At 43.9% G+C, this 21183-nt stretch overlaps 1 protein-coding gene across 1 annotated transcript in view; it reads left to right on the plus strand.

Annotated features, from left to right (window-relative positions):
• Positions 1 to 21183, plus strand: part of IGHMBP2 (immunoglobulin mu DNA binding protein 2) — a 63067-nt gene that overhangs the window by 9556 nt on the left and 32328 nt on the right. Inside the window, exons 7-10 of the mRNA XM_066583210.1 lie at positions 3154 to 3301; positions 13464 to 13638; positions 16399 to 16581; positions 20505 to 20623. Coding sequence (XP_066439307.1) covers positions 3154 to 3301; positions 13464 to 13638; positions 16399 to 16581; positions 20505 to 20623 — 625 coding nt within the window. The remainder of the gene's footprint in view (positions 1 to 3153; positions 3302 to 13463; positions 13639 to 16398; positions 16582 to 20504; positions 20624 to 21183) is intronic.

Consider the following 21183-nt stretch of genomic DNA (forward strand, 5'->3'; position numbering starts at 1 on the left):
CAATGGAAACAGAAACTCAAAAAGTTTCATTTGCAAAACTGTCTACCAGGAAGATGTCCTTGTTACCCACAGCAACCAATCACAGCGCAGCTTTCATGGTGGGGACATTCAGTAACTGAAACTCAATTCTGTTCATCTGATTGGAGTTGTTTTACTACAAAGCACATGGATTTCTTGGCCTTATGTTACTGTATTTCGGCCGCTGTCTTGCATCCGTTATACAGAAGTGTATCCCACCCTGACCCAGTTCTCCTGACCCGAGCTCCAAGCATAATACATTCCTATAATGCTCATTGCGGTTGGGACGCACTTCTGTATTACGGAAGCGAAACGGAAGCCGCTACACTGTAGTGTTCTCCTAGCCTAAGCCTAATTCAGATGTACAACTTTCAAACCAAAAAGTAATATTTGGACCCATGAGCAAGAATCAAAAGTAATATTTTTTTACATGTGTTGATACTTAGTGGGGCTCCTTTGGCCCTAATGACAGTGGATACTTTCCGTGGCATGCTTTCCACTAATGTCTAATACACTTCAGCTGGGATTTCCCTCCATTCATCCTGCAAACAAGTTCTCTCAAAGATGATGGACGCTGTTCATATTTTCTGACCCGACATTCCAGTTCATACCAAAGATGTTCAGTAGGGTTCAGGTTGGGACCAATCGTGGAACATCCATATCCTAAAACCAACGTAAATCAGCATTGGATTCATAACAACGCGTGTTGTCTTGCTACAAGTATGGCCGACCATTCCCAGAGTATTACCACATTGTCAGCAGCACATTATTGTCTAGAATGACAAGGTATACCTCCGTGTTCGTGGTTCTTGTGACTACAACCAACGGACCGAGACCATGCCACATAAAACATCCCCAGACCATAACGAAGCCTCTTCCATGCACAACTGTTGACATACCAAACTCAGGCAGAAGGTGTTCTGCAGCCCTCCTCCACACCCAGGTACATCCTTCTGATTTGAAGATGAAGTAGCATGGTTCATCACTCTGTAGAACATTCTTGCATTGCTCAACTCTCCAATGACGACGCTCCTTGCACCATTGTAGAGGGGCTAATGTATTTTCTTTGAGAGAACTCGCCAGACGTTTGCAGGATGAATGGAGGGAAATGCCATCTGAAGTGTATCAGACGTTAGTAGAAAATATGCCATGGAGAGTATCCAATGTCATTAGGGCCAAAGGAGCCCCAATAGGTATTAACATATATAATAAATACTACTTATGATTCTTGCTCAGATCTCCAATTACTTTTGGTAGGATGGTGTATATTGTTGCATGGGAATATATCCTTAAAGAAGATTGCAAGACTTACCTTTTGGTTGCAACTTATGTTGTGTCTGCCCTGGCACAGCTGTAACGTGTGGCCACCCTGCCTAAAAAAAAATGGCTATGGACCCGTGTTCCAAACACTAGCTGGCACACAATGCTGTGTTGTTTCTAGCATAGAATTGGAATACAGTGTAGACCAAAAGCAGAAGATTAGAGATGAGCGAATATACACATTTCGAGTAATTACTCGATCGAGCACCGCAATTTTCGAGTACTTCAGTACTCGGGTGCAAAGATTCGGGGGGCGCGGGGGGAGGCGTGGCAGCGCGGGGGGTAGCAGCGGGGAACAGGGGGGAGCCCTCTCTCTCTCCCTCTCCCCCCACCCCCCCCTCCCCGCTGCAACCCCCCACTCACCCACGGCGCCCCCTGAGTCTTTTCGCCCGAGTACGGAAGTACTCGAAAATCGCGGTGCTCGGGCGAAAAAGGGGCGTGGCCGAGTAGGCTCGCTCATCTCTACAGAAGATTGAACAGAGAATGTCTATTTAACATGCAAAATGTTTTGAAAAAATGTCCATAGAACCAAAATCCCATAAAATACCACAAGGAGGCGCTATTTGTTGTTTGAGTCAAAACTCTTTCAACTAACATCTGATTATGGTGGGGTTTTTTGCCAATAATTCATTTGATTTGGTGTTTTTTGAGTCATTATTTTTTTTTTGTTTTTAAAGGTCTTTTTTTCCCTTAGACTTTTTTTCTATAGGAAGAAAAAACACCTAAAGAAAATGTGTGTTTATAAACAAACCCCCCCCCCAAAAAGCTTGTTAAAAAATGCAAGAAATCCATGATGTACTTTAAAAGCCACAGAAAAAAGCGTTCCGGAAGGCTCTTTAGACACAGCAGTCTACTATCCGGCGCCGGCTTCTATGCAGGAAACTACATAGGAACGGAAAACGGGAAGGAACCGAAGATCGCACTAAATTGTAGCAGAAATGGGAATTTAAATCCCCAACATGTCAGTTTTAACAGCAGATTTGGGGCAGGAAGCTTGCAGATCTCTGCAGTAGATTCAATGAAGAGGGCGAAATCCGTACGGTCACATGGAAGTGGAGAGCGGATTCCTGCTGCGGAGTCACTGTGGGGATCATATGCAGATAATCTGCAGCAAATCAGTAACATCAGAAAAGGGGTTTTACCACTTAATATATTTTAACAGCTGGGCATGCATAACATATAAAAAGAGGCAATACTCTTCGCTCTTCAGCCTCCTGCGACGGTCCTGGTATGTTCATCTGACAAACATCAGGTGACTGTTGCAGCCGATCAAGGGCCGCAGTAGCCCCGCCCACTCTCCTGGCATTGGCGCTCACATCCCAGGTGCCATGCTGGGTCTTAGAGTAATGGTGGGCTCCGTCTATTACCCTAATATACATCTATTGCATATGGACCCCTTTAGAGCGAATGAAAGACTGAATAACCTCAATGCACTTTGAAGGCCCATACAGTAAATAGCAACCAATCGGAGCTCATCTTTCAGTTTTCCAAAGCCGTTTCACAAATGAAAGCTGAGCTCTGATTGGTTGCTGTGGCCGATGAGTTTAGTTTTTTGTTTGTTTTTTTTGCTCGCTCATCTCTACTCATTGCCTTTTTAATCAAAAGCACATCATGCTCGCATATTTGTAAGTGCGATATCTGTCCTATATCGCACTCGCCCGTGTGAATCCAGCCCTAAGGGGTTAAGAAGCTCTTGGTTCCTGCAGTCAATCTGATTTACGCCATTTTCACATGTCGGAGGGAAATTCTCTTTTTGGATAAAACTACAACAAATTATCACTATTACATAAACGCTTTTTTTCATCCTCTTGAAAGGCAAAAATGAGAAAACTGCAGAACAGAGATGAAAAGCGCGGCTTCAAAACCGAAATCCGAGCCCTGAGGAAGGAGCTGAAGGAGAGAGAGGAGGCGGCCATGATAGAGACGTTAAAAACCGCCAATGTCATCTTGGCCACAAAGACAGGTCAGTCCGGGCGGGGGACAATCTGCTGGGTGATATCAGGTCCTGATGAGATCCGCAGCAGTCTGTGATTCACCGGCCGCTCGCGTCGGGTATAAATAGCTTGTGCTTTTATGACTCATCCCGGCTCTCGGGACGCCGTTCTGTAAATCACTGCACGAAAAAAAATGACATTTTGTAGATTAAATGGCAAAGTCGATCGTGGTCTTTATTAGGAAACTGCAAAAATGGCAATCCGCTGCTACACTAGAATGTTAGGGAAGTGCATGAATAGCGATTCCATAATTCTGCGCATCAAAATACGCGACGGCGTAAGTAGGGTCTTGGCCAACAGACTTCAACTGATCTGAAAGTAATGGCGGGAAAACGCCTTTAGGGTGCGTTCACACGTAGCGCACACCAAATACGTGCATGTGAGTGAACCCAAGGGGATTAATGGGTTCTATTTACTGCGTATTGCGCTCTAATTTTCATTCGAACCTATGTGTGCAGATGCGGCCTTAGGGCAGTGTCCACGGGCGTTTCTTTTTCACCGCATGATATGCAGGAAAAGTCAATGGTCTTTCATTTTTCCATGCGCATGTCGGTACCCACAATACAACATGATCTTTTCTACCGCGCATTACGCAGGTGCAGCCCCCATTGGACTCTATGGATGCATGTGAATACCCATTGCGGAAGGAATGCGAGTGAAACGCTTAATGCCTAGCAAAATGCTAATTAATCACTATATATGCTTATTTCCCAGCCTGCGTTTTTTTTTTCCAGGCGCGTATGGAAATGCGGTTACATACGCAGCCATACTAATGCCAAAAAAAAAAACCATGCACACTCAGAAGCAGGGAAATACGCAAGGAATACGCATATGCCCGTGGACATGAGCCATTAGGCCGGGCTCACACGAGGCTGCCATGACAGGTGACCACTGTCAGCAATCGCTGGTCTCGGAGGTCACTCGCTGTACAGCACTGAGGTCACTGATCGTCTGCTGCGGTCATATGTGACGGCATGGCTGCAGCACTCTAATACAAGGCCCAGCAGGGGGCACCAGAGTGGTGGGGGTTTAATAGGAAAGTAATGCTGCTTTTATTATTTTAGGCCAGTTTCCCCAGAGCCCAATTTATGGCTAATCCTCTTATTTAACCACTTCAGGACTGTCGAGCGACTATAAACGTCCTGCGGTCATGAAGTGTCTATGGAGAAGGCAGTCAGCAGCAACTGCTGGGATCAGAGTTATCTCTGATTTTGACAGTTGACTTGGTTAACGTGCCGCTGTCAAAGCAGTCGTCGGGAGGGGGCAACCCTTCACGCACCCCATCAGCACCTCCCACAGCACTATTAGAGGGTGCCGATGGGCTAGCATAGTAGCCCAGAGCCTACTGAAGGCTCCCATGGCTGCCCTGCATAGATGCCTATCAAGCCCTGCTCGAAAATTGCTACGTACTGCAATTACTGCAGTAAATTGTACAAGGGATCAAATGATCACAAATTCAAGTTCCCTGTGGGGCCTAAATAAAAATGTTAAAAGATTTACATTTGTTTTTTGTTTTTTTAACAGTTTAAGAAAAAAAAAAGGTAAAATAAATAAAGACTAGAGATGAGCGAGTATACTCGCTAAGGCACATTAATCGAGCGAGTAGTGCCTTAGCCGAGTATCTCCCTGCTGGTCTCTAAAGATTCAGGGGCCGGCGCTGGTGACAGGTGAGTTGCGGCGGAGGGGGGGGGGGGGGGGGGGGAGGGAGAGAGATTGATCTCCCCTCTGTTCCTCCCGATCTCCCCCGCCGCTCCTCGCCCCCCGCCGGCCCCCGAATCTTTAGAGACCAGCGGGGAGATACTCGGCTAAGGCACTACTCGCTCGAGTAATGTGCCTTAGCGAGTATACTCGCTCATCTCTAATAAAGACATTTCCCATTTTTTCCTGTAAAAAGACTAAACAATTAAAAAACTCTGATATTTGCTACTTCTGTGTACGTAAAAATATGAACTATTAAAATCTCACAGTATTTATCTCACACAGTGAAGGTTATTAACTAAGGATGAGCGAGTATACTCGCTAAAGCACTACTCGCTCGAGTAATGTGCTTCATCCGAGTATCTCCCCGCTCGTCCCTGAAGATTCGGGAGCCGCCGCAGCTGACAGGTGAGTTGCAGCGGGGAGCAGGGGAGAGCGGGTGGGAGAGAGGGAGAGAGAGATCTCCCCTCCGTTCCTCCCCGCTCTCCCCCGCCGCTCCACGGCGGCCCCCGAATCTTCAGGGATGAGCAGAGAGATACTCGACTAAAGCACATTACTCGGACGAGTAGTGCTTTAGCAAGGAAACTTGCTCATCCCTATTATTAACCCATTTAGGACCAGGCACAGTAAGTATGTTGGGCCTGGTCCAGGGCTTAAAGCCCAGCCGTATGTAAAATTAAGGCGGGAATTTAAGCGTCCTGCTCTGTAATAAATCAAAGGCAGGCCGGGTTGTCAGCTGTTAGTGACAGCTGATAACCCTGAGGAGAAGGCAGGGTTTTTAACCATTTCTGCCTTTTCCTTCCCCGAGTACACAGTTCTCAATGAGCACTGTGTACTGAAAAGTGTAAGTGTTACTTTCACTAAGGGAGCCCAGGGGTTAAAGTGACCGCCGAGATTCCCTGCTATAGCTGAGCTGCAGGGTCATACTAGATTTCATAGGGTCACATGTTTAATTACGATAATTCAAATCTATTATGATTCATTTGTTACCATTGGTCAAAGAACATAAACAAAACCTGACCAGCTCTGCCAGTGACTTATGTCACTACGGGGGTTGTTTTCCCCTATAACTGGGGCTCGTATGGATGCCGCAGCTACAGTGGGAAAGTGTCAAATAAAAAAAAACATGTGAATGTTCCTCAGAGGTCTTATATGACATCATGGGGGACATAGATAGTAAAAAAAACAAAAACATAATTACATAAATAAGTAAAACAAAATTACAGAATAAAACAACAATATATAGATAAGAAAGAAAATAACCCAAAACCGACGCCAATCAAAACACTCACTATAACCGCCATGTAATCCAAAACCAGACATATTATATATCAAACCATCCAAAACAAAATGAGAAATCTGTTCCTATACTTTATTTAAATGTAAATATACTAATTAAAATAACTAGAAATGTTTAATCATTTTTTTTTATCTTTTTACTCCCAATAAAACTTAAAAACAGAAGAAAAGTCAATAAAAAAGGTATTTAAAAAATAAAACCTATATGTCACAAAAAAAATGCAGCAAATATAATTTTGATAGCTAAAGGAAAAAAATAGGGCAGTAAAACCACCACATGGGTTGAATCTCTAAAAAGTGTCTGGTCCTTAAGGTACAAAACAGCCTGGTCCTTATGGGTGGTTTCACACAAGCTTGTGCATGTGCGTACATATGTGCGCACCAGTGTACGCGCAAAAATACGCGTGAATGCATATATATATATATATATATATATATATATATAACTTACCTGTCCACCACTGCTGTGTACCCCGCAGAGATGAAGAACACATCTGCTACATGCGGCAGATGTTTCCTTCATCCCCACGGGGAATCAAGAATTCCCTGCTGCACCTGCCACATCTGTGACAGATGCAGCAAAGGAATTCTTCATTCCTGCAGGGAATAAAGAATTTCCTACCACAGCTGTCACACATGACATCTGTGGTAGAGGATCCTGCTGCCGGCACCCCATAATTGTTTTTCAGGGAAGGGCTTTAAATATAAGCCCTTCCCTGAAAAACAAGGCAAAGTAGTGTAAAAAAATAAATTAAAAAATAACCTTCTTTTAGCTGTCGGGGCTCAGCCGCGTCTTCTCTGCACTGTCCCCGACTCTGTAATGCAGTTCTTTGAGCAGGTGGGGATTTAAAATCCCTGCCTGCTGAAAGAGCTGCTCGTGATTGACTAAGGCGCTCAGCCAATCACAGGCAGCTCTCGTCTGTCATTCATTCAGCGAGAGCTGTGCCTGTGATTGGTTGAGGTGCTCACCCAATCACAAGCAGCTCTTTCAGCAGAAGGGGATTAAATCCCCGGCTACTCAAAGAACTGCATTACAGAGCTGGGGACAGCGCAGAAAAGACGCCGCTGAGCCCCGGCAACTAAAGGAAGGTTATTTTTTTATTTTTTACACTATTTTGCCTTGTTTTTCAGGGAAGGGCTTATATTAAAAGCCCTTCCTGAAAAACAATTACGGGGGGCCGGCAGCAGGATACGCTATCGCAGCTGTCATCTGACAGCTGTGGTAGGAAATTCTTTATTCCCCACAGGGATGAAGAATTCCTTTGCTGCATCTGTCACAGATGTGGCAGGTGCAGCAGGAAATTCTCTATTCCCCACGGGGTTGAAGAAAACATCTTCCGCATGCGGCAGATGTGTTCTTTATTCCCGTGGGGACACGGCAGCTGCAGACAGGTAAGCGCGTGTGTGTGTGTGTGTGTGTGTGTGTATGTATGTATGTGTGTGTGTGTGTGTGTGTGTGTGTGTGTGTGTGTGTATGTATATGTGTGTGTGTATATATATATATATATATATATATATATATATATATATATATATATATATATATATATATATATATATAATCTTTTTTACACTAAAATGGTTGTTTTCAGGGAGGAGCTTATATTTAAAGCTCTTCTCTGAAAAGCAATTCAGGGGTTTCGGCAGACCATTGTCTTCAACGGAGCCGCACACATGTCCTATCTTTGCAAGCACACGCCTGTAAAGCATGTGAACACACCATGGGGAATGCATTGGTCCTAATAGACGCGTGTTTTTGTCCGCGCGTATGCATGAACAAAAAACATGCTCGTGTGAAGCCACCTTAAGGGGTTAAAAAAGACGGAATGCCAGAATTGCAATTTTTTTTTTTTTTTAAATCCCAGCACCCAAAAAATGTTAGCAAAAAGGGATCAAAAAGATGTATTCATCCCAAAATGGTAATAAAAACTTTGCACAACCCAATCGACAAAAGAATAAAAAAGTTGCAGTCTGAGTACGGTGCCAAAAAGTGATTTTTTTGTTTTTGTTTTCAGAAAAAAATATATTTACATTTTAAACATTAGAAAACAATATAAATTTGGTATTCCGTAATCCTACTGACCCACAGAATGAAGTTCATGTTATTTTTACTTAAATTGCTCCCCATTTAAAAAAATTTTAAAGTTTGTTTTTTTTTCTTTTTTTTTTTCCTGTTAATTGTATGATGCATTAAATACTACTAAAAAAAAAAAAATATATATAATATTTATTGTCCCGCAAAAAAACAAGGCCTCATACAGCTATGTCAATGGGAAAATTAAAAAGTTATGGCTCTTGGAAAGTGGGGATGAAATGCAAAAGTAAAAAAGTAATACATTTCTAGTCCTAAAGGGATTACGGATGACATTTTTTGTCATTGTATTGAAAGAGCCATAACGTTTGAGGGTGTGTTATTTGTGCGACAAGTTGTGTTTTTTGTTTTTTTTGTGTTTTTTTTTTTAAATGGTTATTTTTGGGGTGTACTCCATTCTTTGTAAACCATCGTGCTTCAGGGTTGTTGTTTTTTTACATGTGCCATATGATATAAATAATGTATTCCCTTTATAGTTTGGGCCTTGTGGTGCTACAAAATATGTATGCGTTTAATTTTTTGTCCAAAAAAAAAGGCATTTTTAGACTCCTGCTCTGAGTATGCCATTACCATGCCCTTGCAATAAAGGTCTAAAAAGGTGCTCCATAGTGTAGAAGGCTTGTTCACGCAATCTTCAGTTGGAAATAACAGGACTAATGGTACCTTGGGTGGTTGTGCTGAAGAGACCACAATGGTTGAAGCCCAGTGGATCGGCAGTGCCTCTGTGGCAAAGCGTAGAATCGGGATCAGAGCAACCAGGGCAATGGTATTGCTTGACAGGAAAATCTCAACAAGGAGGAGGAAACCCAGCAGGTGATTTTGAATCTTTATTGGTTAAGAGCTACGCGTTTTGGCATTTTTCTCGAGTCTTGCACCGAAACGCGTAGCTCTCAACCAATGAAGCTTCAGAACCACCTGCTGGGTTTCCTCCTCCTTGCTGCGGCTCTCTTGTCAAGCAGTGCCATTCCCTTGTTGTCCAGACTTCTTGATCACACCAATGATTGTTCTCAACCATTGCCCAATGTCAACATGCTCGGCAATCGCTTGAAGTCTTGAAACATTTGTGTTCTATCGCCTCTTCTATGTGCTTTGGGTTTTCCCAAAATATGTGAACAGTACGACTAATATTTAGGGTGGTTTCACACTTGCGTCGGGGGTTCCGCTTTTCTGCTCTATTTGGAGAGCCGGAAAGGAAAGGGGAATCCCGTCGGCCAAACGGCTCAGGATGGAACCAAACAACCCCGAACGGACCCCATTGACTATAATGGAGTCCATTCAGTTTCCGCTCAGCTGCCCGGCTTGTAGACTCAAAAAAACCCGCTTTTTATTCTGGTATTTTGAGTCGGATCTGCGACTGAACCTCCAACCGGAAGTTCCAACGCAGATGTGAAACCGGCCTACTAGTTTAGTCACATTAGAATAACAATTGGACCACCTTTTAATAGGGGTGGAAAAATCCAAAAAGTTCACTTCAGTATTTCCATATTGACGGCTTCTTGGTACCCCGTTGGTGGAAATAGAGAGTATAGTATATAAACGACCAGGAGATGCGTTGTTGTCGTAAACCATTAGTAGATGCGGCCGGTGACCTACAATAAGGCCTCATGTCCACGGGTAAATTATTATTTAAAATCCACAGCGTTTCTCCTGCACGCGGATCCGCGCCCCATAGGGATGCATTAGACACCCGCAGGTAGTTAAATACCTGCGAATGTAATTTTTCCCGTCAGGCGTGGATCAGCGTGCTGGAAAAAATATGGACACGCTCCATTTTCGTGCGGGGCTCCCGCAGGCTTCTATTGAAGCCTATGGAAGCCGCCCGGATTCGCGGGAGACCCGTACCAGAATTAAAACTCACCTGCTCCGGACGATGCGGATCTTCCTTCCTTCGTGGCCGGATCTTCTTTCTTCGGCCCGGCGGATGTGCCTAGCACATGCGTGCGGCACGCCGCCGGCGTGCCGAGCACATCCGCCACGCTGAAGAAAGAAGATCCAGCTGCGAAGGAAGGAAGATCCGTATCGTCCGGAGCAGGTGAGTTTATTCTGATTTTTATGCCTCATGTCCGCGGGGCAGGAGGGACCTGCTACGGATTCTACATGGAGAATCCGCGGCGGCCCTGATTTTCCCCGTGGACATGAGGCCTAAGGGAGTATTGACCCTAAAATCATTCCAGGCTGCATTATTAATTCGACTAGAGGCTTGTATGTCATTATAAGCAACCTGTCCCTCCAGCATGTCTCACTGGTAACCAGATCCTTGAGGACCGAGTCTTCATCCCCTGAGATTGCCAGTTAGCTGCTGAAACATGTCAGGAAAACAAAAGGACAGACATGTATGAAAAGCATATTCTAATAATACAACTTCCATCACCAGCAGAGCGGTAACGGAGAGCGATGGAGGATCTTCATTCCTCCGTAGTGTTTGTAAATAAGTATCGGCACAATGTAAATTGCAGTCCCAGAGATTGCCTCCAGGGGGAGTGTCTTAAAGCACAAATGATATTACAAGAGCATGGAGCTGTGCTTATCTAATACCCCACAGCCATGGAATATATAATCAGACATCATACATATATAATCACTGAAGGCACTAGCATTGATCCTCTGGTTACAATGGCACTTTAACCCCTTAAGGACGCGGCCTATTTCAGCCCAAGGAAGGCAACGATTTTTTTTGGGGGGGATTTTGCATCTACTTTTTAAAAGCCATAACTCTTTTTATTTTTCCATCGACTTGGCCATATGAAGGCTGGTTTCTTCTGTGAGCGCTTTACATTAAAGGGAAATACTATTGATGGCCCATCCTCAGAACAGGCTGTTAATCATGCGTGTGTTCCACGGACACGTGATATGCGGTAAATGGAGTCAATGAAAGTCCAAGCACACCGGCGTGTGGACACTGCGCATCGATACGCACGAGGAATAGATTGCAGTGTGAGCCCTATACACTTGTATAGGCTGTGTATGATACATTGCGTATGGGCAGCGGTTTCATACGCATCCCCGCCCTGAACATGTCTGTGTGATTTATGGGTAGGCGCAGTGGCATACGCTGTCTCTGCCGGCAGTGCATGCTTGGAACACAAAGGAAGGCTCCATAGGGAAACATGGGCTACAAAATATCGCTAATTCGCAGCTGTATAGAGCATGCCGTGATTTTGTAGTCTCGCAATGTCGCAGGCTACCAAATTGCTCTTGTGGAAGAACCGATAGGAAAGCATGGGCTCTACATACATGCGAACTGACACATTGCGACAAAATCGCCCCATGTGGAATGGCCTTAAAGTAAGAATTTCTGAAAGTTAGAAGACTTTGTGTCCAACCATGCGGGACCTGCTAGTCTCATGCTGCACAACACCATGGCGGCAGTTTTCTGCTGATCGGATCCCTTTAAGGGATCTGTTGCAAACGTCTTGCTGCCAGATACCACAGGACGCTCTCTTTGTGGGGCTGCAGTGGGGACCCCAGTACTTTGTCGTGCTGCTATGGGTACCTTAGAATTTTGTGGGATCACAAAGGAGCCCCCTAGACTGTTTGGGGTCGCATGGGAGACGCCAGAACTTTCTAGGGGGACTGAGTGGTTCATTGGAGGTAGTGGTTGGATGGGGAGAGCGTGCAGAGACCAGTTGTGGCTAGAGGACATCTTCATACAATGGACGTCACCAATTGGAGAAGACAACAGCACTCCCCTGGGGCAGATTGTTGTCTGCTGCCCCCCACCCTCTGCTCTGCACATGTGAGAGCTGTAAAGTCAGTATTCCCGACCCCACTTCAAACTACTGTAGCTCCGGTTCTAGAACCTTGGCCTTCAGATGAGACAAGAGGTGTGTGTGTGTAGTGCCGATTGTACTGGAGCTGGTGCCATTGGAAGAAGATCGAGCTCTGTTCACCCAAAACTGTAATGTCCTTTTAGTTTTAAAGAAACAGGGGTGGTAAGTTAGGGGGTCTTAATTAGTGTGTGAGTATTAGGCTGGCACTTGTTTGCTGTCGGCTGAACACATTCCCTTTTTTTTTTTTACTTATTTATTGTAACTATATATTTTTTTTTTTACCATCTATGTCCCCCATAACATCATATAAGACCTCTGGGGGTCACTCACATTGTCTTTTTTTATTTTTTTATTTCACACTTTTCCACTGTACATGGAGCATCCATTGGAGCTCCTGTTACAGAGTAACCCCCCACGCAACAATTATCGCTCAAAATTTGTTCAAACGATGGCGATAATCGTTGCATGTAAACTCCGCCACCGTTCACTCTTCGGCTGTTTGATGATTTTAAGGTGAGCTTAAAATCCATTGTTCAACCGGAGAGAGATAATAGGGACCGCACGCTGTGTTCTGCACGGGAGCAACTGATTACATTGTATTCTGCCGACAGCCTATGCAAGAACATCCTGTGCTCTGCAAACAGCTCCCCGAAGCTGATAAAGTGCTAATGGACATTAGCGTCCATTAACACTTTATGCAAAACGATCGCTAAAACTATCAATCTTTCAGTCGATTGAAAGATTGCCTTTGCGTGTAAATGGACCATTAGTCACCGTGGTATTTGAGTCATGGCGAGTCAAGAGGAGCTGCCATGGGAGGCAGGAGCACGACTAACTACTTCTATCTTCTTTTTAGCATAAGACATATTCAATGACATTAATGTTGACTTGGGATGAAGGACTCCATATTATGATATATCTGATAATTAGAATGGTATCTGTAATGTGAAATCCTAAATTCTCACCACAGAAGTCGCTAATGAGAATCGTTGGACATAGGATGTACGCTCTTTCTGTTTTCCAGCTAAGTCTTTACACATGACTGATGACTTCACAAGGTTTTGGACCTAATTTGGCTTCCAGGCTGTAAATCTGAACCTAATCTCTACAAACAGCTTGTCTAATGATCTCCACACATTGGCCCGCTGCCATGCCCACTCGCCATTTCATTTAGAAAAAGTCTATTTTCCATGCTAATTACCAATAATTGTTTATTGCGAAATTACAGCCTGGTAGACTCATCGATCTGTATCCAACTCCTTCCCCTGCCAGGTGCTTCCCCGGACGGCCCTCTGAAGCTGCTTCCTGATAATTACTTTGACCTGGTCGTGATAGATGAGTGCGCTCAAGCGTTAGAAGCAAGCTGCTGGATCGCACTACTGCAGGCCAAAAAGTGTATCCTGGCTGGCGATCACCAGCAGCTACCACCCACCATCATCTCACACAAGTAAGACGTTTGCATCTGTCTTATCCATGCTTGTCATGACACAAATAACCCATGTAAAGCGACATGTCAAAGCTGAGATCATTATACTTCTTGTTATCTTATGGAAGAAAATATTATTTATTAACCCTTTACAATCCAATTTTGGATTCAGGGTTTCCTAGGGGGTTTTCTCTTTCTGCCATTATATAATGGCGCCATCTACTGGCTAGAGCCAGTACTGTGGTATGGGACATGCTGGAGAGGCCCCCGACAACAGAGTGGCAAGTAATATACAGCAAGAATACCCTGCCGGACGTCTTCCGACATTGGAGCGGTACAGCCTTTAATCATAATGTCTTTAGACGTCAGACAGTGGGTTGGAAAGGGTTAAAGAAGTTGTCCAACTACAAATTGAGTTTTAAAAATTTAAAGCCAAGTGACTCAAAACAATAAGCGGTACCTGCCTGTCTTTGGCGCTAGTGATCCAGCGCTGCAGCCCTGTAATTCTCCAGGTCTCTTTTGACAGCGGAAGTCAGGTGACTGCTGCCTGCCAATCAGAGGCCACAGTGTCACCGCCCATTCTCCTGGCTTGAGTGCCCAAATTCTGAGCGCTCTTGTTATAGGAGAATGGGCGGGGACACTGCTGCAGCGCTGGATTGCCGAAATGAAGGACGGGTAAATGCTGTTTGTTTTATTGTTTTAAGTCATTTGACTCTAATTTTGAAAACTCAAACAGGAAACGGGAAAACCCCTTCAACAGTGAAAGAGACTCAAAAGAACAGTAGGGGGCATCATAACAAGCAGCTAACAGCAATATCTCAACATGGGATACTTTTTAAAATCAGTCCAGTTGAAAACTTGTTTTTTAACTACAATACAACCTATTTAACTCTTTCCAATCCGGTGTCAGATTTCCCCGCATAACTTCAATATTTCTAACACTATGCAGGACAGAGCTCTGATCTGCATATGTATGTTACAGTTTGCAGGACAGCGCTCATCAGAGAGCTGTCCTGCTTGGTGTTAGAAACATGCGCTGTACACATTGTATGCAGTTATAGAATGCCTTTGTATGGTCCTGTGTTAAAGAGATATGTCTGTCAGTCTTAGTCACAATGCGATGGCTGTGATTGGTTCATCGAGCACTGCATTGCGTGGCTGAGCAGCAGTCGAAGAACTAATCACAGCCATCGCCTTGTGGAGGCGGGATTTATGAATTGCCTGAGCCGTGGCATTGATTGGCCAATTCATAAATTCTGCCTCCACAATGCATTAGCTGTGATTGGCTGAGCAGCGGTCATAAAACCAATCACAGCCATCGCATTGGTTCATCGAGTGCTGCATTGATTGGCTGATCAGCACTCGAGAATATAGATGAGTGAGTATACTCACTAAAGGCAATTGCTCGAGCGAGCATTGCCTTTAGCGAGTATCTCCCCTGCTCGAAACTGCAGGTTCGGGTGCTGGCAGCGGGCACGGAGCTGCGGGGGAGAGCGGGGCGGAACGGAGGGGAGATCTCTCTCTCCCTCTCTCCCCCCGCTCCCTCCTGCTGACAGCCGCTACTCACCGCTCCTCCGCGTCGGCACCCGAACCTGCAGTCTCGAGCGGGGGAGATACTCGCTAAAGGCATTGCTCGCTCGAGCAATTGCCTTTAGCGAGTATACTCGCTCATCTCTACTCGAGAACCAATCGGAGCCATCGTTTCCTGGAGGTGGGGTTTATGAATCCTGTGACCAGGAAGTGGTCTTCTGTAGGCGAACGAGGACTGCAAGAAGTGCGTCGGAGCTCCGGAGAGCAGAGGGAGGGACCTGGACCGAGCGTGGTAGGTAATGTATCCCTTTCAAGCCTCCCCAAAAATCCTGAAAGATCAGCTTAGGACTTATTTTCAGGGTAGGCTTTATTTTCAGGAAAATAGGGTAAATCCAACTTTTTTGCACCTTTTATGCTGTCACGTGTTCTTTTTTTAAAGTTCTGTCTAACCATGTGATGGTTGTAGCCAGTAATTGGCTGCAACAGTGAGCGGCTTCAGCTAGTAATTGGCTGCAGTGGTCAAGTGGTTAGACAGAATGTGATCAGCTGTAGGGGAGTACAGAGACATACAAGCACTAATAACTTCAGAAGGGTCGGTGTTTCAGGGATTATTCCGATTGTTAGATTGGAGTCGCGGAGGAATTTTTTCCCTTAAATGGGGAAAATTGGCTTCTACCTCATTGGGGTTTTTTTTCCTCTGGACCAACGTGGAGGGGGGTCATAGGCTGAACTGGATGGACATGTCTTTTTTTCGGCCTTATATAAAATGCTACTATAAGTTGAAACCGCATCAGCAGGGGGTTTGTAAGGGGAGTATGGCTCCTTTTTTTATTTTATACTGCACTTAAACTTTTAAAAAACTTTTTTTTCCTGGTGGAGAACCCCTTTAATGATAATTTCTGTCCTAAACAGGAAATGCATCTTATGGGAAAACTGCCACACCGACAACTGGATGTCTGTTCTAAAGTGACAACTGGCAGTGATGCCCACCCTCTTGTCACTTGCAAACTGCCAATACCTCTAAGTGCAGGAAAACTCATAATCGCCAGATCCTGGTTATCACTTTTCCATATTGGTTGTCCGATTTACTGAAGGGGTGGGGCAGTGAGGGGAGGGTCCGTCTGCCGATATAAGATTGTATAGAGGGGGGAGAGTAGCCTGCAATATGATACAGAATAACATTAAAGGGATCCTGGCATGTTTAGTGCTACATACATGGCGTACAGTAAAAGCTGACATTCTATTCCCCAGGGCTGCAGCTAAGGGTCTGTCCGTGAGTCTAATGGAACGTATAATAGAGAATCATGGAGACAAAGTGGTGAAGATGCTGACGGTCCAATATCGTATGCATGAACAGATAATGCAGTGGGCATCGCATGCCCTGTACGGCGGGAGGCTGGAGGCACATTCTTCTGTTGCACTTCATTTACTCAAGTAAGCTAAGTGTGAACCACCGGGAATGTGTGATAAGTCTTGTGTGATGAGTGTAAGGAGGTGTGGTGAGCTCCTAGGACTACAGTGCTTTCTCTTGCTTTCTGGCATCTAGCACTCTGAAAAGCATTAGATCACATAAGATAATATTAGGCTAATACTTCAGACACAGGTTTATGAATATCTATCTACAGAATGCTTTTGCCTAGTCTGACAGGTCATGAATTATTAGTTGACTGACTTCTTAGGTGCTTGTAGGCAGAGATTGCCTTCAGGCCCCCTTTACACGGTACAATTATCGTTTAAACCAAAGTAAATAATCGACAATCGTTCAATGGAAATGCAGTCCAAGAACGAACGATAAATCCTTCACTTTTCATTCATTTTATGCCGGCATAAAAATCATCGTTGGCTCGATCACTAATTGTTCTGTTTAACCCCCTTAAGGGCCATGCATGGTAAATATACGGTGCTCGGTCCTGGGCTTTAATCCCTGCAGATGTACAGCGCGGGATTGAAGCTTCTGGTCCTGCAATCAAGCAAGAACAGGTCGGGTTCTCAGCTGTCAGAGACAGCAGAGGACCCAGAGGAGAAGGGACAAGCTGTTTTTAAGCACTTCTGCTTTCTCCTCTCCTGGGTACATAGCGCTCATTGAGTGCTATGTACTGAAAAGTGAAAGGGGAAGTATTATTTCTGCTATGCGACACGACGATCACTTGACCCCCGGGTGCTGCCTGTTACAGCAGAGCTGCATGGTCCTAGCAGACACACATCAGCTCTGCCAGTGACTATTGTATCTACTGTGGGACGTTCTCCCCTTTAATTGGGACTCATATGGATACCTCAGCTACAGTGGAAAAGTGTGAAATTAAAGGAAAAAAAAAAGACAATGTGCATGACCACCAGCGATCTTGTGACGTCATGGGGGACATAAATGATAAGTTACAAAAGCAAGCAAAAAAGAATTTATAGAGTTAAAAAAAAATGTGTGTGTGTGTGTGTGTGTGTGTGTGTGTGTGTATGTATGTATGTATGTATGTATGTATGTATGTATGTATATATATATATATATATATATATATATATATATATATATATATATATATATATACACACATATATATAATGTGTATATATATATATATATATATATATATATATATATATATATATATACACATACATACATACATACATACATACATACATACATACACTATATATATGTGTGTGTGTATATAATCGACCCACTTCCAATGCCAACGACAGCTGTCTCCAAATGCACCCTGTGGTCCAAAACTATACATATTATATATCGAAACGCCTGCAACAAAATGAGGAACCCATTCCCATACTTTATTTTAGTGTAAATGTACTAATTTTAAAATGTACAACAATAAATTTAAAAAAAAATAAAAAAAAAAAAAAAAAAAATATATATATATATATATATATATATATATATATATATATATATTAGCTTTTTATCCTCAATAAAACTAAAAAAATGGAAAAAAAAACATCGAAAAAAGATATAAAAAATAGCCCCGTATGTCACTCAAAGAAAAATGCAGCAAAAATAATTTTGGTAGCTGAAGGAAAAAAAAATAGGGCAGTAAAACCGCCACATGGGTAATCCCTAAAAAGTGTCTGGTCCTTTTAGAACCGAAACACCCTGCTCCTTTTAGGGTTAAATACCAATCGTTCAGTCATTCTAATTCACTTATTCAGGGAATGTGAATGACTGAACGATTTCTCGTTTGAATGAGACGATGTATCTATATAAACAGGCCGTACGAGTGAACTCCGCAACGTCATTCGCTTGTTTAAATTCTATATCATTTGGTGTAAATGGACTCTTAGCTCGGCCAATGTAGATCAGCTGAACCTGCAGATTTCAGCAGGTCTGGATGATCATGCATGAGGCCATTTCGACTCGCATGACAGCAGATGTCAGGGGAGATAAGGATAGGGCAGTTTCAAGTGCCCTGTCCTTTTTGTTCTCGAGGAGATAAGCTGCTTTCTCCCTTTCTACCACAAAAGCGATCAAACATATAAAATCGGGAATAAAAGGACAACTGCCCAAATCGGAGATATGGTTGGAAAAATTATCTATCAGAAGTGGCTCACCTGGTGTGGTGAGACTACTCTGAAAGATCTGGGGCATGTCACCACATCCATGAGCCAGGTATGCTTTCAATATTCCCTATACCACCAAGTAATAACAAAGGGATCAGTACTTACTCCTCCTCTGCCACAGCAATCCAGCGCTGCAGCCACACGGTGGTCCCAGTGTTTGTTGTGGCAGGTGACAGCAGTAAAAGTCAACCTGACCATTGCAGCCAATCAGCTGTCAACAAATCCTGGGTGCGATGATGCCAAAACGTGAGATTAATGACCCTGCAGCCTCAGATTGGCTGCAGTGGGCAGGTGACTTTCATTGATGTCTTCTACCAAAACACTTCGGGAAGACAGTGGGGCTGCAGTGGTGGGCCGTGTCAGTAAAGAAGGGGTCAGTACAAATCCCTTTGTCATTTTAGCGCAGTTGGTGGTATAGGGGGAATCCTGTGCAGTGACAAGACAACCCCTTTAAAGTAAGCCACACCCTAAGGGTGGCTTCACACCAGCGTGTTTTTGTGCGTATTTTTGAGAGCTGCCTCTGATTGGTCACAGTGCTCAGCCAATCAGAAGCAGCCCATTCAGCAGGTGGAGATTTTAAATCCCCGCCTGCTGAATACTCCTCAGAGCAGTGCAGGAGAAGAGCGGGCTGGACGCGGCTGAGCCCCAGCAGCTGCAGAGAGGCGAGTATTTTTTTTTTTTTTTAATTATTATTATTATTTTTATCACCCTTTTTTCTTGTTTTTCAGGGAAGGGCTTATATTCAAACCCCTTCCCTGAAAAACAATTACAGGATGCCGACAGCTAGATCCCCTACCGCAGCTGTCATCTGTGACAGCTGTGGCAGAAAACTCTTTATTTCCCCGCAGGGATGAAGAATTCCTTTGCTGCATCTCTCACAGATGTGGCAAGTGCAGCAGGGAATTCTTTTCCCTCGCGGGGATGTGTGTATAGTTTTTTTTTTTACACTTATATGTAAAGCCCTTCCCTGAAAAACAATTTATGTGTGCAGGCAGATCATTGCCTTCAATGGAGCCGCCGGCAGCAGCTGGGGCTCCATTGAAGGCAATGCACTGACCTTCATACACGCGTATTTTTGCGCGTACCTAGGTACGCACCGATGTACGCACAAAAACACGCTTGAGTGAAGCGACCCTGAAGCGGGTTTTCCTCTTTAAAATGTTATTGTTCCTAGTAAGAGAAACAAAATAATCTAGTAGATATGATACCATTTAATGGCTAACAAAAATACATGATGTTACAGCAAGCTTTCAATGCTTCTTAGCCTCTTGCCTTTTCATCAGGCCTGATGAAGAAGCCAATGAGTCTCAAAAGCTTGCTGTAACATCATTTCTTTTTGTTAGCCATTAAAAGGTATCCTATCTACTACATTTTGTTTCTCTTAGTACGAACAACAGGTTTTTTAGTTTTTTTCCAGTTACATATTTTGTGTTAATGAATCGTTAGTTGCCCATTGGGTGTTCTTTGATCTCTAAAGTGTGTAATTGCCAGCTTGGACTAGCATAATACTGCTTAGATGCCCATAGTTATATCACACCCTAAAGCCAATATTAAATAAGACTTTGCAAACTATGAGCTTCAGAACTCTAGTCACACTGGATCACTCTTTGTTCCCTTTTATACTTTGTTCACATGCTATGTATACTGATGTAGAAAATGTGGCGAAGGTCTATCTACCCAACGTCTACTAGTTACACAACTAGTACACAGGTACTCCGATGTGAGCAATACATAAAATGTAGCAGGTAGATTATAATTTTGGATGTGTTTTCTGCTCCCTACCGTAGGGATCTACCAGGCGTGGCAGTAACAGATGAAACTAGTATTCCATTACTGCTTATTGATACCGCACACTGCGGATTGTCTGAGATCGACATTGAAGATGAGCAGTCTAAGGGCAATCCAGGTAATGCAATATAGTACACTATTACCGCATTCATGTCAGAGGACCAAAGTTTTGCTGAACTTTACAAAGGTAGCAAGTGCTAATACTTACTGCATTAAATACAGTCATAGCAACCTTTTATGCAGTTGTCCCAATTTTGATTATTGATGGCCATCAGTAGCAGATTGGCAAGATTTGCCACCTGTTCCCTCCAGCAGGCAGCCGTTCCCTGGCTCAGTGTCTATGTATGGAGCTGCTTTTTGCAGTGGGCTGGGTTGCCATTGTATGTTGAGTCCCTCTGAAGTGAATGAGACTCAGCCTGCAATACCGACCCAGGCTTCCATCAAAAAGCAAGTCTATATACTGGGCCAAGGGAGTAGCTGATTACCCGTGGCGGACCCCTGACGATGCCTATCCTGCTGTGGGACAACCACTTTAACTTGAATTAAGTATCATTTTAAAGTTTCTTGCAAGTGTGTATTTAATGCAGTGAGTGTCTATGGAGCATTTGCTACATCTGTAGATCCATTACTGTACACAATATAATATTTTAATATGAAAAACTCTTAAGAAGGACTAAA

Source organism: Eleutherodactylus coqui, chromosome 11, assembly GCF_035609145.1.
Source record: "Eleutherodactylus coqui strain aEleCoq1 chromosome 11, aEleCoq1.hap1, whole genome shotgun sequence".
Lineage (NCBI taxonomy): Eukaryota > Metazoa > Chordata > Amphibia > Anura > Eleutherodactylidae > Eleutherodactylus > Eleutherodactylus coqui.